At 41.0% G+C, this 13,657-nt stretch overlaps 1 protein-coding gene and 1 long non-coding RNA gene across 4 annotated transcripts in view; both read left to right on the top strand.

Moving 5' to 3' along the window:
• Nucleotides 1-10,420, top strand: part of LOC148004833 (uncharacterized) — a 30,602-nt gene extending 20,182 nt beyond the window's left edge. For 2 of the 3 annotated variants that reach the window (XR_015625643.1, XR_015625644.1), the window contains one exon: nt 8,390-10,420. Coding sequence is in view for 1 of the 3 variants with exons in the window: in XM_087559815.1 (XP_087415941.1) it covers nt 8,390-8,622 (233 nt within the window). In the remaining 2 variants the exon portion in view is untranslated. The remainder of the gene's footprint in view (nt 1-8,389) is intronic. The other variant, XM_087559815.1, reaches the window with a different exon arrangement.
• The window catches only part of LOC148004832 (uncharacterized), a 227,407-nt gene that overhangs the window by 57,821 nt on the left and 155,929 nt on the right, over nt 1-13,657 (top strand). The gene's annotated exons all lie outside the window — the stretch shown is intronic.

The raw sequence follows: 13,657 nt of genomic DNA, 5'->3' as shown, positions 1-13,657 counted from the left end.
TCCTATTTTGCTTTTAGAAGTAAATTGTATTCAAGCTTTTGAATCATTTTGAGTCACATTTGGATATGAGTGTGAAAAGTTCTAAGCTCATTTTTATCTACTAGATATCTAATGATCCTGGATTACCTTTCCTCAGTGAATGTCAGTGGTATCTTTTCCAAAATCAGCTGACTATAAATATGAAGATTTATTTCCAGACTTGTCAGTCTCTCCCGCCCACTCCCAGTCTCACACCACTGGCATAGCTAGCTTTACAGTAAGTTCTGACTGGGGATGAGAGTTGTCCAACTTTGTTCTTTTTCAAAATTGCATCCGTGATTCTGGGTGTTGTGTTAATGAGCTGATTTTCTTTTTCTGTTTTCAAGACTTTGTCTCCTGTCATTTTTGCTGTGATGTGTCTGGATGTGGTTCTCTTTGAACTTACCTTGTTTGGAATTAGATGAACTTCTCAGATGTGCTGATAAATGGTTTTTCATCAGATTTTAGGCATGCTTGATCATTGCCTCAATGTTCTTTTGCCCCTGTCTTTTGCCTTTCTTGCTACTCTTTTTTTTTTTTTTTTGGTTCTTTTTTTCGGAGCTGGGGACTGAACCCAGGGCTTTGCGCTTCCTAGGTAAGCGCTCTACCACTGAGCTAAATCCCCAGCCCCAGTCTTTTGCCTTTCTTTCTGGAATATCAATCATGCTTATGTTGGTGTGTTCATGGCATCCTCAGACTTCTCAGTCTCCTTTCTTTTTCTCCATTCTGTTTTCTTCTTCTTCAGACTGCATAGTCCCAGTCCACTACTCATGGGTTCCCCTGACTGTTCTCAGCAATTTCATTGAGGTGAAGGTCTGTTCAAACTGAATGGATTTGAGTTAGCACAAGTAAAGACAAATCTTGTGAGTCAGGATATCCAGGGACCTGCTAAGCAAGTTAAATAACAAGGAGCACCTGAGAATGGAGCCTTAAGCAAGGGTAGCTCTGTCATCTGCTATGGCTGACAGATGATAACCTTGCATGGTTTCCTGCACAAAAGATCATGACCAAGAAGCAAGATGAGGAGAAAAGGGTTTACTCAGCTCACACTTCCATGTTGCGGTTTATCACCAAAGAAGTCAGGACTGGAACTCAAGCAGGTCAGGAAGCAGGAGCTGATGCAGAGGCCCTGGAGGGATGTTACTTACTAGCTTGCTTCCCCTCACTTACTCAGCTTGCTTTCTTATAGAACCCAGGATTACTAGCCCAGGGATGGCACCACTCACAATGGGCTGGGTCCTCCCCGCTTGATCACTAATTAAGAAAATGCCTTACAGCTGAATCTCATGGCGGCATTTCCTCAAGGGAATGTACTTTCTCTGTGATAACTTCAGCTTCTGTCAAGTTGATACACAAAACCAGCCAGTACATGGCTGGACGTGGTTGATTTTAAACATGATTGCGGAGCTGCACAGAGGATGGGTTACAAAACCGTGGTACAAAACTTGTTCTGAGGCACAGTTATTGTTCTCGAATAAATGCTCCTTAGCTTTTCTTTTTCCACAACTTTATTTTGAATGGTCTTTAAATATATGAGAGATTCCCCCCACCAACAATGTTTTGGTTGCTTGTTACAGAAATTGCTTTAGGAAGACCTTACTTGGCTATGTCTGCAGATGTCTATTAAATGGCTATCTCGGTACTATTTCAGTGAACCAAAAGACAAAAATGAGAATCATTTGCTTCTTAACAATGGAGGAAATAATAGTAGGAGATTTCAAGAAATAATAGTAGGAGATTTCAACAAATAATAGTAGGAGATTTCAACACCCCACTCTCATCATGTCCAGATCATGGAAACAGAAATTAAACAAAGATGTAGACAGACTAAGAGAAGTCATGAGCCAAATGGACTTAACAGATATTTATAGAACATTCTATCCTAAAGCGAAAGGATGTACCTTCTTCTCAGCTCCTCATGGTACTTTCTCCAAAATTGACCATATAATTGGTCAAAAAACGGACCTCAACAGGTACAGAAAGATAGAAATAATCCCATGCGTGCTATCAGACCACCATGGTCTAAAACTGGTCTTCAATAATAATAAGGGAAGAATGCCCACATATATGTGGAAATTGAACAATGCTCTACTCAATGATAACCTGGTCAAGGAAGAAATAAAGAAAGAAATTAAAGACTTTTTAGAATTTAATGAAAATGAAGGTACAACATACCCAAACTTATGAGACACAATGAAAGCTGTGCTAAGAGGAAATCTCATAGCGCTGAGTGCCTGCAGAAAGAAACAGGAAAGAGCATATGTCATCAGCTTGACAGCACACCTAAAAGCTCTAGAACAAAAAGAAGCAAATACACCCAGGAGGAGTAGAAGGCAGGAAATAATCAAACTCAGAGCTGAAATCAACCAAGTAGAAACAAAAAGGACCATAGAAAGAATCAACAGAACCAAAAGTTGGTTCTTTGAGAAAATCAACAAGATAGATAAACCATTAGCCAGACTAACGAGGGGACACAGAGAGTGCGTCCAAATTAACAAAATCAGAAATGAAAAGGGAGACATAACAACAGATTCAGAGGAAATTCAAAAAATCATCAGATCCTACTACAAAAGCCTATATTCAACAAAACTTGAAAATCTGCAGGAAATGGACAATTTCCTAGACAGATACCAGGTATAGAAGTTAAATCAGGAACAGATAAACCAGTTAAACAACTCCATAACTCCTAAGGAAATAGAAGCAGTCATTAAAAGTCTCCCAACCAAAAAGAGCCCAGGTCCAGACGGGTTTAGTGCAGAATTCTATCAGACCTTTATAGAAGACCTCATATCAATATTATCCAAACTATTCCACAAAATTGAAACAGATGGATCACTACCGAATTCGTTCTATGAAGGCACAATTACTTTTATACCTAAACCACACAAAGACCCAACAAAGAAAGAGACCTTCAGACCAATTTCCCTTATGAATATCAACGCAAGAATACTCAATAAAATTCTGGCAAACCGAATCCAAGAGCACATCAAAACAATCATCCACCATGATCAAGTAGGCTTCATCCCAGGCATGCAGGGATGGTTTAATATATGGAAAACCATCAACGTGATCCATTATATAAACAAACTGAAAGAACAAAACCACATGATCATTTCATTAGATGCTGAGAAAGCATTTGACAAAATTCAACACCCCTTCATGAAAAAAGTCCTGGAAAGAATAGGAATTCAAGGCTCATACCTAAACATAGTAAAAGCCATATACAGCAAACCAGTTGCTAACTTAAACTAAATGGAGAGAAACTTGAAGCAATCCCACTAAAATCAGGGACTAGACAAGGCTGCCCACTCTCTCCCTACTTATTCAATATAGTTCTTGAAGTTCTAGCCAGAGCAATCAGACAACAAAAGGAGATCAAGGGGATACAGATCAGAAAAGAAGAAGTCAAAATGTCACTATTTGCAGATGATATGATAGTATATTTAAGTGATCCCAATAGTTCCACCAGAGAACTACTAAAGCTGATAAACAACTTCAGCAAAGTGGCTGGGTATAAAATTAACTCAAATAAATCAGTAGCCTTCCTCTACACAAAAGAGAAACAAACCGAGAAAGAAATTAGGGAAACGACACCCTTCATAATAGAGCCAAATAATATAAAGTACCTTGGTGTGATTTTAACCAAGCAAGTAAAAGATTTGTACAATAAGAACTTCAAGACTCTGAAGAAAGAAATTGAAGAAGATCTCAGAAGATGGAAAGATCTCCCATGCTCATGGATTGGCAGGATTAATATAGTAAAAATGGCCATTTTACCAAAAGCGATCTACAGATTCAATGCAATCCCCATCAAAATACCAATCCAATTCTTCAAAGAGCTAGACAGAACAATTTGCAAATTCATCTGGAATAACAAAAAACCCAGGATAGCTAAAACTATCCTCAACAATAACAGGACTTCAGGGGGAATCACTATCCCTGAACTCAAGCAGTATTACAGAGCAATAGTGATAAAAACTGCGTGGTATTGGTACAGAGACAGACAGATAGACCAATGGAACAGAATTGAAGACCCAGAAATGAACCCACACACCTATGGGCACTTGATTTTTGACAAAGGAGCCAAAACCATCAAATGGAAAAAAGACAGCATTTTCAGCAAATGGTGCTGGTTCAACTGGAGGGCAACATGTAGAAGAATACAGATCGATCCATGCTTATCACCCTGTACAAAGCTTAAGTCCAAGTGGATCAAGGACCTCCACATCAAACCAGATACACTCAAACTAATAGAAGAAAAACTAGGGCAGCATCTCGAACACATGGGCACTGGAGAAAATTTCCTAAACAAAACACCAATGGCTTATGGTCTAAAATCAAGAATCAACAAATGGAATCTCATAAAACTGCAAAGCTTCTGTAAGGCAAAGGACACTGTGGTTAGGACAAAACGGCAACCAACAGATTGGGAAAAGATCTTCACCAATCCTACAACAAATAGAGGCCTTATATCCAAAATATACAAAGAACTCAAGAAGTTAGACCGCAGGGAGACAAATAACCCTATTAAAAAATGGGGTTCAGAGCTAAACAAACAATTCACAGCTGAGAAATGCTGAATGGCTGAGAAACACCTAAAGAAATGTTCAACATCTTTAGTCATAAGGGAAATGCAAATCAAAACAACCCTGAGATTTCACCTCACACCAGTGAGAATGGCTAAGATCAAAAACTCAGATGACAGCAGATGCTGGCGAGGATGTGGAGAAAGAGGAGTACTCCTTCATTGTTGGTGGGATTGCAGACTGGTACAACCATTCTGGAAATCAGTCTGGAGGTTCCTCAGAAAATTGGACATTGAACTGCCTGAGGATCCAGCTATACCTCTCTTGGGCATATACCCACAAGATGCCCCAACATATAAAAAAGACACGTGCTCCACTGTGTTCATCGCAGCCTTATTTATAATAGCCAGAAGCTGGAAAGAACCCAGATGCCCTTCAACAGAGGAATGGATACAGAAAATGTGGTACATTTACACAATGGAATATTACTCAGCTATCAAAAACAATGACTTTATGAAATTTGTAGGCAAATGGTTGGAACTGGAAAATATCATCCTAAGTGAGGTAACCCAATCACAGAAAAACACACATGGTATGCACTCATTGATAAGTGGCTATTAGCCCAAATGCTTGAATTACCCTAGATGCCTAGAACAAATGAAACTCAAGATGGATGATCAAAATCTGAATGCTTCACTCCTTCTTTAAAAGGGGAAAAAGAATACCCTTGGCAGGGAATAGAGAGGCAAAGATTAAAACAGACACAGAAGGAACACCCATTCAGAGACTGCCCCACATATGGCCCATGCATATACAGCCATCCAATTAGACAAGATGGATGAAGCAAAGAAGTGCAGTCCGACAGGAGCCGGATGTAGATCGCTCCTGAGAGACACAGCCAGAATACAGCAAATACAGAGGCGAATGCCAGCAGCAAACCATTGAACTGAGAATAGGACCCCCGTTGAAGGAATCAGAGAAAGAACTGGAAGAGCTTGAAGGGGCTAGAGACCCCATATGTACAACAATGCCAAGCAACCAGAGCTTCCAGGGACTAAGCCACTACCTAAGGACTATACATGGACTGACCCTGGACTCTGACCTCATAGGTAGCAATGAATATTCCAGTAAGATCACCAGTGGAAGGGGAAGCCCTTGGTCCTGCTAAGACTGAACCCCCAGTGAACTAGATTGTTGGGGGGAGGGCGGCAATGGGGGGAGGAAGGGGAGGGGGAATACCTATAAAGAAGGGGAGGGGGAGGGATTAGAGGGATGTTTGCCCGGAAACCGGGAAAGGGAGTAACACTCAAAATGTATATAAGAAATACTCAAGTTAATAAAAAAAACAATGGAGCGTGTTCTAATTTATAAATATGATTTACTCTTATTTATTTGAATTTAGATATCCTTGGTCATGGTTTGTAAAGTCTCTATGGAGGTTTTACATATATTAAAATACATTTCTAAATACTTGATGCCTTTGAAAGAGTATTTTATTTCATTTCTATTTTAACATAAAATATATAGAAATGCATTGAACTTTAGAATAGAGTCCTTGTGTCCTTCACCTCTTCTAGTTCTGTGATTTCTAATAGTTTATTACATGTTTATTCTATGTTTTAGAGTTTCCGATTATTCATCATTGTAATGGAGTAATAACTATATATATGTATATATATGTATATATATATGGAGCAATATATATCATATATATAAATGAGAAATATATATATGGAGTTATGTTATATACATATATTTCTTATTTTCCCTTCCTATATTAGATTGGTTTGGAGCTTGACAATGCTGAATGGTAGTAATTAAGATGGGATTCCTTGCCACATTGTCAATCTAAGAAAAATCGATTTTCATGTTTCTTATTGAATATTTCTGGACTCTAAAACACAGCACTGTTACGATTAAGGAAGTTTATTCCCCCTGACTCATGTCATATTGATGACTCGTGTTGATATGAAAGATTATGAGTATTTTTTTTCTGTATGCACTGGGATGCCAGTAATTCATTTTGTCTTTTTTTTTTATTATTATAGGGAATTACATTAATTGGTTTTCAAAAGCTGAATTCTTGGAACACGTCTACCTTGTTCTTGATTTACAGGATGTTCATACAGTATTGATTTATTTGCTTAGGTTTCATATATCATTTTCTGTATTTTGATATGCCTTTGGCCTGAAAATTCCCTGTATACTTCCTACTTCTGGAAAAAAAATCTCTGGAAGAACAGCATGTGCTTTTAAAGCTCATGACCTTAGGCTGGCCTCAGACGTCTTTGTCCTTGAGGCTGGTCTTAACTCTTAATCCTTTTGTCTCTGTCTTCTGAGCATACCCCATATTGTTTCCCCAGCAGTTTAATTATCAATACCCACTCACATGCCTTTTAGTCCAATCTTACTAATAAACTACCCTCTGCTCACTATACTTCCCTCCCAGTAGAAAGAAAACCATTCATGTAGCAATCTCTGAATTTGCTATGTAAGAAGCCTAGAAATGAGCTTGGGACTACATTTGGTGATTTTTCTAAATCTCAAATACCCTTGTTTCAGACTTAAGATCTATTTCAATGATTTCCATTGCTAATTAGACTCTTGTATGGGAAAATGCTTCACAATCCAAGATGGAGATGACCAGGGAAAGATTAGAATCATCTAGAAGTGTCATTACAAAGGCGACAAAACCAAAAACAAGCCTTAAAGTCATACTGTGAAATATAGGAAATATTTGTTATTTCACCCTAGAAGCTGTCTGAGTAAAAATTCAAAACTGTAAGCAAATAAATATAATGCAGAAGAAACTTTAAAATAGACTCTGTGACATTTTGAAATCATATCTTATGTTGACTGAACAGCTTTAGGTAAAGGAAGCCTTGTTTTTTCTTTCTGTATAATTTCCTGTCTGGCCTCAGCCAAAAATATGAGCTTTGGGGCCAATGAGTGTAGTGTAGACTCCAGAACGGAGACAAGTCCCAGCTTCAAGCCACAGGTGGACCTTCCACTTATTGGTAGTTCCTGTCCTGGCGCAGGCATCAGGGAGATTAGCATCTTGGAACAAGGATGGGTATGTGTCAAGACAATCTATGTGTCAGGTGTCCAGAGGATGACCACTGGAGAAACTGGGATTGGACAAATGGAATTACGTGATTGGTTGGACTGCATCTCTAGCTTTACGTGTGCAGAGCTCAGAAGTGAAGAGATAGACCTTCAGCCTTAAATCTGTCTGCACATGTAGGAACAGAGAAGAGAATGAGATGAACAAGAAGAATGGCGAGAGGGCAAAGGCCAAGAAAGGGAAATGGGGAGAGGAAAGATGAGAGGCAGGAGGAGGGGAGAGAGAAAGAAGGATATATGGGAGGAGAAAGCAGATGTGGTGGAGAAAAGAGGGGGATGCAGGAAAAGCAAGAGGAGAGGGGGAAGGATGGAGGAGGGAAGGATAGAGGGAAGCAGAGTAAGGGAAGAACAGAGGAAGAAAAATTAAATCTACACTTAGAAGACAGAAAGGATGGAATCTGTCATGGTGGATCACCCCTGGAATTTCAACACCCCAGAAGTCGAGGCAGAAGGATTGCTATAATTTCAAGGCCAGTCTGGACCACGCAGTGAGTTTCAGTATGGTACGAGCTACAAGTTTCAATCCCTGTCTGAAAAACCAAATGGAAGAAACTATTATTCGGGAACAAGCTGATCCAGAATACGACAGATGAAGGGGAAGCTGAGCTTCCTCTCTTCCTGACTGATATCTCTGGGAGCAGAAAGGCACTGGGATGCCTGAACATCTTGCTGTGAACCTGTCGTTTGCTGTGCCTTATTTCTGTTTCCTCTGTATATTGCAGACAGGTGTCTCGTGCGGCGGAGCCCCATTGCCATCAGGCAGGAATCACTCTCCAGTGACAGCTTCAGCTCAGAAAGATCCATCATAATTCCTGCTGCCCTGTGCTCAGATTTGGTACCTTCAGAGTGTCCCCAGCTGTGTTCTGCCTTTGAACGTGTCCCCAACAGCTCTCGCCGTGGAGAACAGAAGGCATCTGCTTGCCTCAGGAGGGAGAATTTAACTGGCCAAACTTGATAAATGCCTTAGCACTACAATGATCTCTGTTAGAGGTGGCATTCATCCCCACGTGCAGTGAGCAGTTGTAAGGCCAGATCTGCTGTGCAGGTGCCTCTGTGCCCTGGAGAGCATTCTTACTTCCTTGGTATTTTGACATAAATGTCCTCTTGAACAAGGTATCAGTCTCAGCAAGGGATGAGTCTTTAGCTGATAGGGAAAAACTCAAAAGTTCTATACAACGTCTGGATAGTGTTTTCCCCCTTCCTTTCTAGGAAGGAAATACACTAGAGAAATTAAGAGTATGGACTGTGAATTCAGAAGATATGTCTCGAGTTCTGGTTTCATTATTTACTTAAAAGTCTGTTTTCACCTTTCTAAGTCTCAGTTGCCCTTTTGGTTAATGGGCACAACAGTGCCTGTTTAGAATAGTACAAGAAAGTGAAGTAATGCTTTAAAATCCTTACACAATGCAACGGTCCCCTGAAACTCTTTGTAAATGCTGTGTTCTGCTTGACAGATAAACAGCAAAACTCCAGGGGGCGCTGTCACATTGACTGGGTCAGTGCAAATAGAGCCTGGGGGGTTCTGCAGCTTGGTTTTTGTTGACCACAAGCCCAGTTTATTCACTTGTCAACACACCTGAGGACCATGTGCTGCCCCCAAATGCAGGTAGGATTCGTGAATTTCCTTTTGTCTTGATCTTTAGTACCTTACCCAAGTCATAGCCCTGATCTCTGATGTCTCTATTGGCCCTTTATGCTCTGCCACTTAAACAGGACATCTTTATTCCTTCTAAAGAAACATTGCTGACTTTGCTACCCCAGTCACAGAATCAAAAGCCAAAGCGAAAGACAGAAACAGGCCAGGCATAAAGTCTTAGTAAACACAAAGGAAAGGTCTCATTTGGTAATAAAAGTAGGTTATTTTGTACTTTGGTCCAACCAATTACAGTTTTACTGGGCAACTCCTCACTAACAGGGTTGGTAATGCCTTTCAATGATCCCGTTGGGATGTGCAGATTCTAGTGTGAGAAAATGAAGGATCTAAGATATTCAAGAAACACAGTGTTGAGGGAGAGTTGCTAATGAGTTGTGTATTCCATCCCTTCCTTCCAGTAGATGCCAATTCTCAAAGTTACACCCTTCTGGCTAAGAATGGCAGTTGTGAACGTGAGAGAGTCTATCCATCAAGAAATTATTCTTTTGGGGTTGTGTTTACTCTGTTGCCACGGGCACATGGATTTCGGGAAGTGATGACCTAGGTATAGGTGTCTGCCATTGGGGCCATCATAGATATGTTGATGAGACAGCTTGCTAGTCCTTCATGTTTAATCATATTTCAAAAATCTGGGGAGTGAACATGTCTAGGTCTTGGTGTTAAGAATGGTTGAACCTCAGGCTGCATCAACATCTCATGCACATGCTTTTTTGTGGTCTTGCTTTGGACTGGGAACTTGGCTAGATCATGTGGGCACAGATGAGTTAGTACTGTGAAAGGCATAGGCTCTGTCCTCTCTGGAGCTTCTGGACTGTAGTGAATGAGGATATTGAGAAGTTAATTATAAACATTATAGCAGAGAGCACATCACATTTTGATTCAGTTTCCAGATATCTCAGATCCAAATTTGTGGCAAGTGTGTAAGCCATCAGTGATTGCATATTTAGCTGTATTCTTGACTCGGTTTCATGGTCCCGCCCTGTTTTGACTTTTCATTTTCATTTTCCTTTCTAAATTAAGCCATCTTGTAAGCTGTCTTAAATCTTTCCTGGAACAAAACAAGCTATGCATTTAAAAATAAATACATAGAAACTCTGTGAAAAACATTCTGCCGCTTTTGTTCCCTTGGATAAATGAGGACAGGAAGCCATCCTTCCTCTGCTGCAAGCTCTACCCTGCTCTGTCAGATAGTGACTAGAAGCTAGTCTTGGAAACAGAAAATAAATCTGTGCTGTTCCTATGTTTGAGGTGAACAGTTGCTCTGTAGGTGTGATGGTTAATCTTGTCAACTTGATGGGATTTAGAATCACCAGAGAACCATGCTTCTAAGCATGTCTATGCAAGAACTATTAGATTAGGTTAACTGAGGTGGACAGTTTCATCCCATAGTCTGGGGTCCTGGACTGCATCAAAAGGAGAAAGGTAGCTAAGCACTAGTTTCTATCTTTGTACGCTGACTCTGGATAGCATGTGTCTTAGTTAGGGTTACTATTGCTGTGATGAAACACCATGACCAAAACAGCTAGGGGAACAGAGGGTTTATTTGGATTCTTCGTCCACTTCACAGTTCATCTTTAAAGGAAGTCATGGCAGGAACTCAAGCAGGGCAGTAACCTTGAGGCAGAAGCTGATGCAGAGGTCATGGAGAGATGCTGCTTACTGGCTTGCTTCTCATGGTTTACCCAGCCTACTTTCTTATAGTCCCCAGGAGTGGCCCCACCCACAATGGGTTGGGCCCTCTCATACATCACTCAAGAAAATGCTGCCTAGGCTTGCCTACAGCCCAGTTTTATGGGGGCGTTTTTCCGAATGGAGGCTCCTTCTTCTCTGATGATTCTAGCTCATATCAAGTTGACATAAAACGAGCCAGTACGCCACATGACCAGCCATGTCATGCTCCACCCACCATGACTTCCCCATCGTCACCATGGTAAACTGTACCCTAGAGCTGTGACCTAAATGAACCTCCCATTGAGATGGGTTTTTTGTCAGGTTTTTGGTTATAGCAGCCAGAAATGTAACTAACACAGAAGATCCTCATCGACTGTTCCCTTTGCAAAAAGACACTAATCCAAGTGTTGTCTTTCTCTTGTCCTCCCTTATCTGAAAATTCACTCCTTCAGTATCTATATCGGGGTGATGCTAACTGCTATAACATGGTGACCTGAAAACATGCAATGGCCCTGGCATACCAGGAGCTAATCTCATTTCTGTGTGGAAGTAAAGCATAGTTGCTCTCCCATATTTTCTGGGAGTTGCCTTCCTTGGTATAGAGACTTGTGACCCAGACTCTGCCTTCTTCTATGGTCTTGTCACTCTTATCATCAAGCCTGTGGGCAGAGGAAGGTATACAAACATGGCCTCTTTTTCAATGACTATTGAATGGCATGAATATATTTCTTATCTTTCTATGTTTTTGGTGAGAACTAGTTTCTTGGTCATGCAATGTGGATAGAGGATCAAGACCCTACTTCATAAAGTAGGGCCACCATGAAAAGTCATTCTCCAGGGAAAATGCGCTACTACAAGAAAAATGAGTACATTCTGATATGGAGACAGCCCTCTCTGCTCTCTAAGTTTAAGGGTCTGAAGTGTCCATTATGAGAAAAAGAACTAAAGTGAGCCTGGAAATTGCAAACCAGAGAGAGGAAGCCCTTAAAGTGAGCTGGTTTCTGACACCAAACACCACAAATCAAGTTTAGATGACATGGAATTGCCTTGTGTGGGCCACAGGGAGGTTACATCCTATTGCTTAGGCTATAGCTGAATAAAATGAATAGCAGACACACATGTTCCACACATTGCCTTGCTTATGATGGCATGCCTTTACGTGTCAGCTGGCTCTGCCTCGATGATGAGGCTGCTACACTGCCTTCACCTGCATTCCAGTTCCAAAGTCTGCAGATTTAGCCGTCTTTGTGCCCTGCCTTGCACTGGAACGGATCTCACACCCCTCTCTGGCTACACCTCATGGATTCCTTCCCTCCAATGCCTTCATGTTCCTTTTCTTCTCATATGGAGCTGCTGCTGTGTCACTATTAGTCACCTCTGTCTTCTCTAAGAAAGTGACTCTGATGTTCCCAGGAAGAGTATATTACCCCACTTGCTACTCACCCAGCAGTGTGTCTTCGTAGTCTACTCCTCTGTTGTCCCTAAATGGTCATAAACTTCACGGTGCAAGGGACAGTTCTCATTGAAAATCATGTGGACGGCCCTTCACAAACACCATCTGCTTCCCATTTAGAGACGAATGCATTGGGTATTGCTGGTCAGCTCAGCTGTTTATTTTCTGGGACATAAATTGGTTGTCTGTGGCTTGATGGACCAGCTGCTAGCTAAATGGACCCACCTCTGCAGACATTAGAGGGCTGGTTAGGTGTGCTGGTGGACACAGTCCCTGTGATCTAGTCCAGTGTTTCTCATGGTGTATGGCATTTAGGAATCATGAAAGGATCTTATTAAAATGCAGACTCTGACTTTGAAGTTTCCGAGTTGGGAGCCATGATGGTGGATTTTCAATGGGCCCCCAGGAGCTGCAGACCACATATCCCACAGCAAGGACCTCATGCTTTGTGAAGGGTGTGCTTCAACCTAACTCACGAGTTGTTCTTTGTGTGTGACCCACTGTTACTCTGCTGATCATTTGTAATCACAATTGCTTTTGCTGGAGACTTTTGCATTAAAAAGGGGAATTTAGTCTATCCGGCATTTGTTTCATTATCCTTCAACAGACTAGCGAGAATAGCAACAGTCCCAATAATGGCCCACTTTATTAATAACTTTAGAATGTCTTAGTTCCACCTATTCTGCCAGCAGCACTCTGGTTACTCTTGCCATTTCACACAGAATCACCCTTCATTTAGGAAGCTCAAGAACATTTCTAGGAAACAAAATAGTGGGTGCAAGAACTGAGTTTTGATCATATCTGTGTGATTTGATATATTGGAGTGTTTACTCCCTCTTGTCTCAGTCATTCCTCTGCTCTTGTTCCTTTGATTTATTCCATTCTATATGTTCTTTCTCAGTGTGTCCCTTTCCCTTTCTCAAACACACACACACACACACACACACACACACACACACACACTTGCCCTCAACCCCACACCAGTAAACATAGCCTTAGACAGATGCTTGAGAAGTTTCCACCAGATGCCTTGTGTCAAGGTAGAATAAATATCTGTGTAGATATTTCTTCTCCACCAGATGCCATGCGCCTCCCCACTCTCTTTATAATTTGATTGCAAACTGTAATCGTCTCCCGCAGGCTTCTTGGACTTTCCTTACATTTTCTTATCAAAGCTGAGAAACTTATTGGTGATGTTACCCAGAACAATTG

Source organism: Rattus norvegicus, chromosome 7 (assembly GCF_021556685.1).
Source record: "Rattus norvegicus strain SHRSP/BbbUtx chromosome 7, alternate assembly SHRSP_T2T, whole genome shotgun sequence".
Taxonomy (NCBI): Eukaryota; Metazoa; Chordata; class Mammalia; order Rodentia; family Muridae; genus Rattus; species Rattus norvegicus.
The sequence above is the reverse complement of the archived record's forward strand: the minus strand, read 5'-3'. Positions and strand labels throughout refer to the sequence as shown.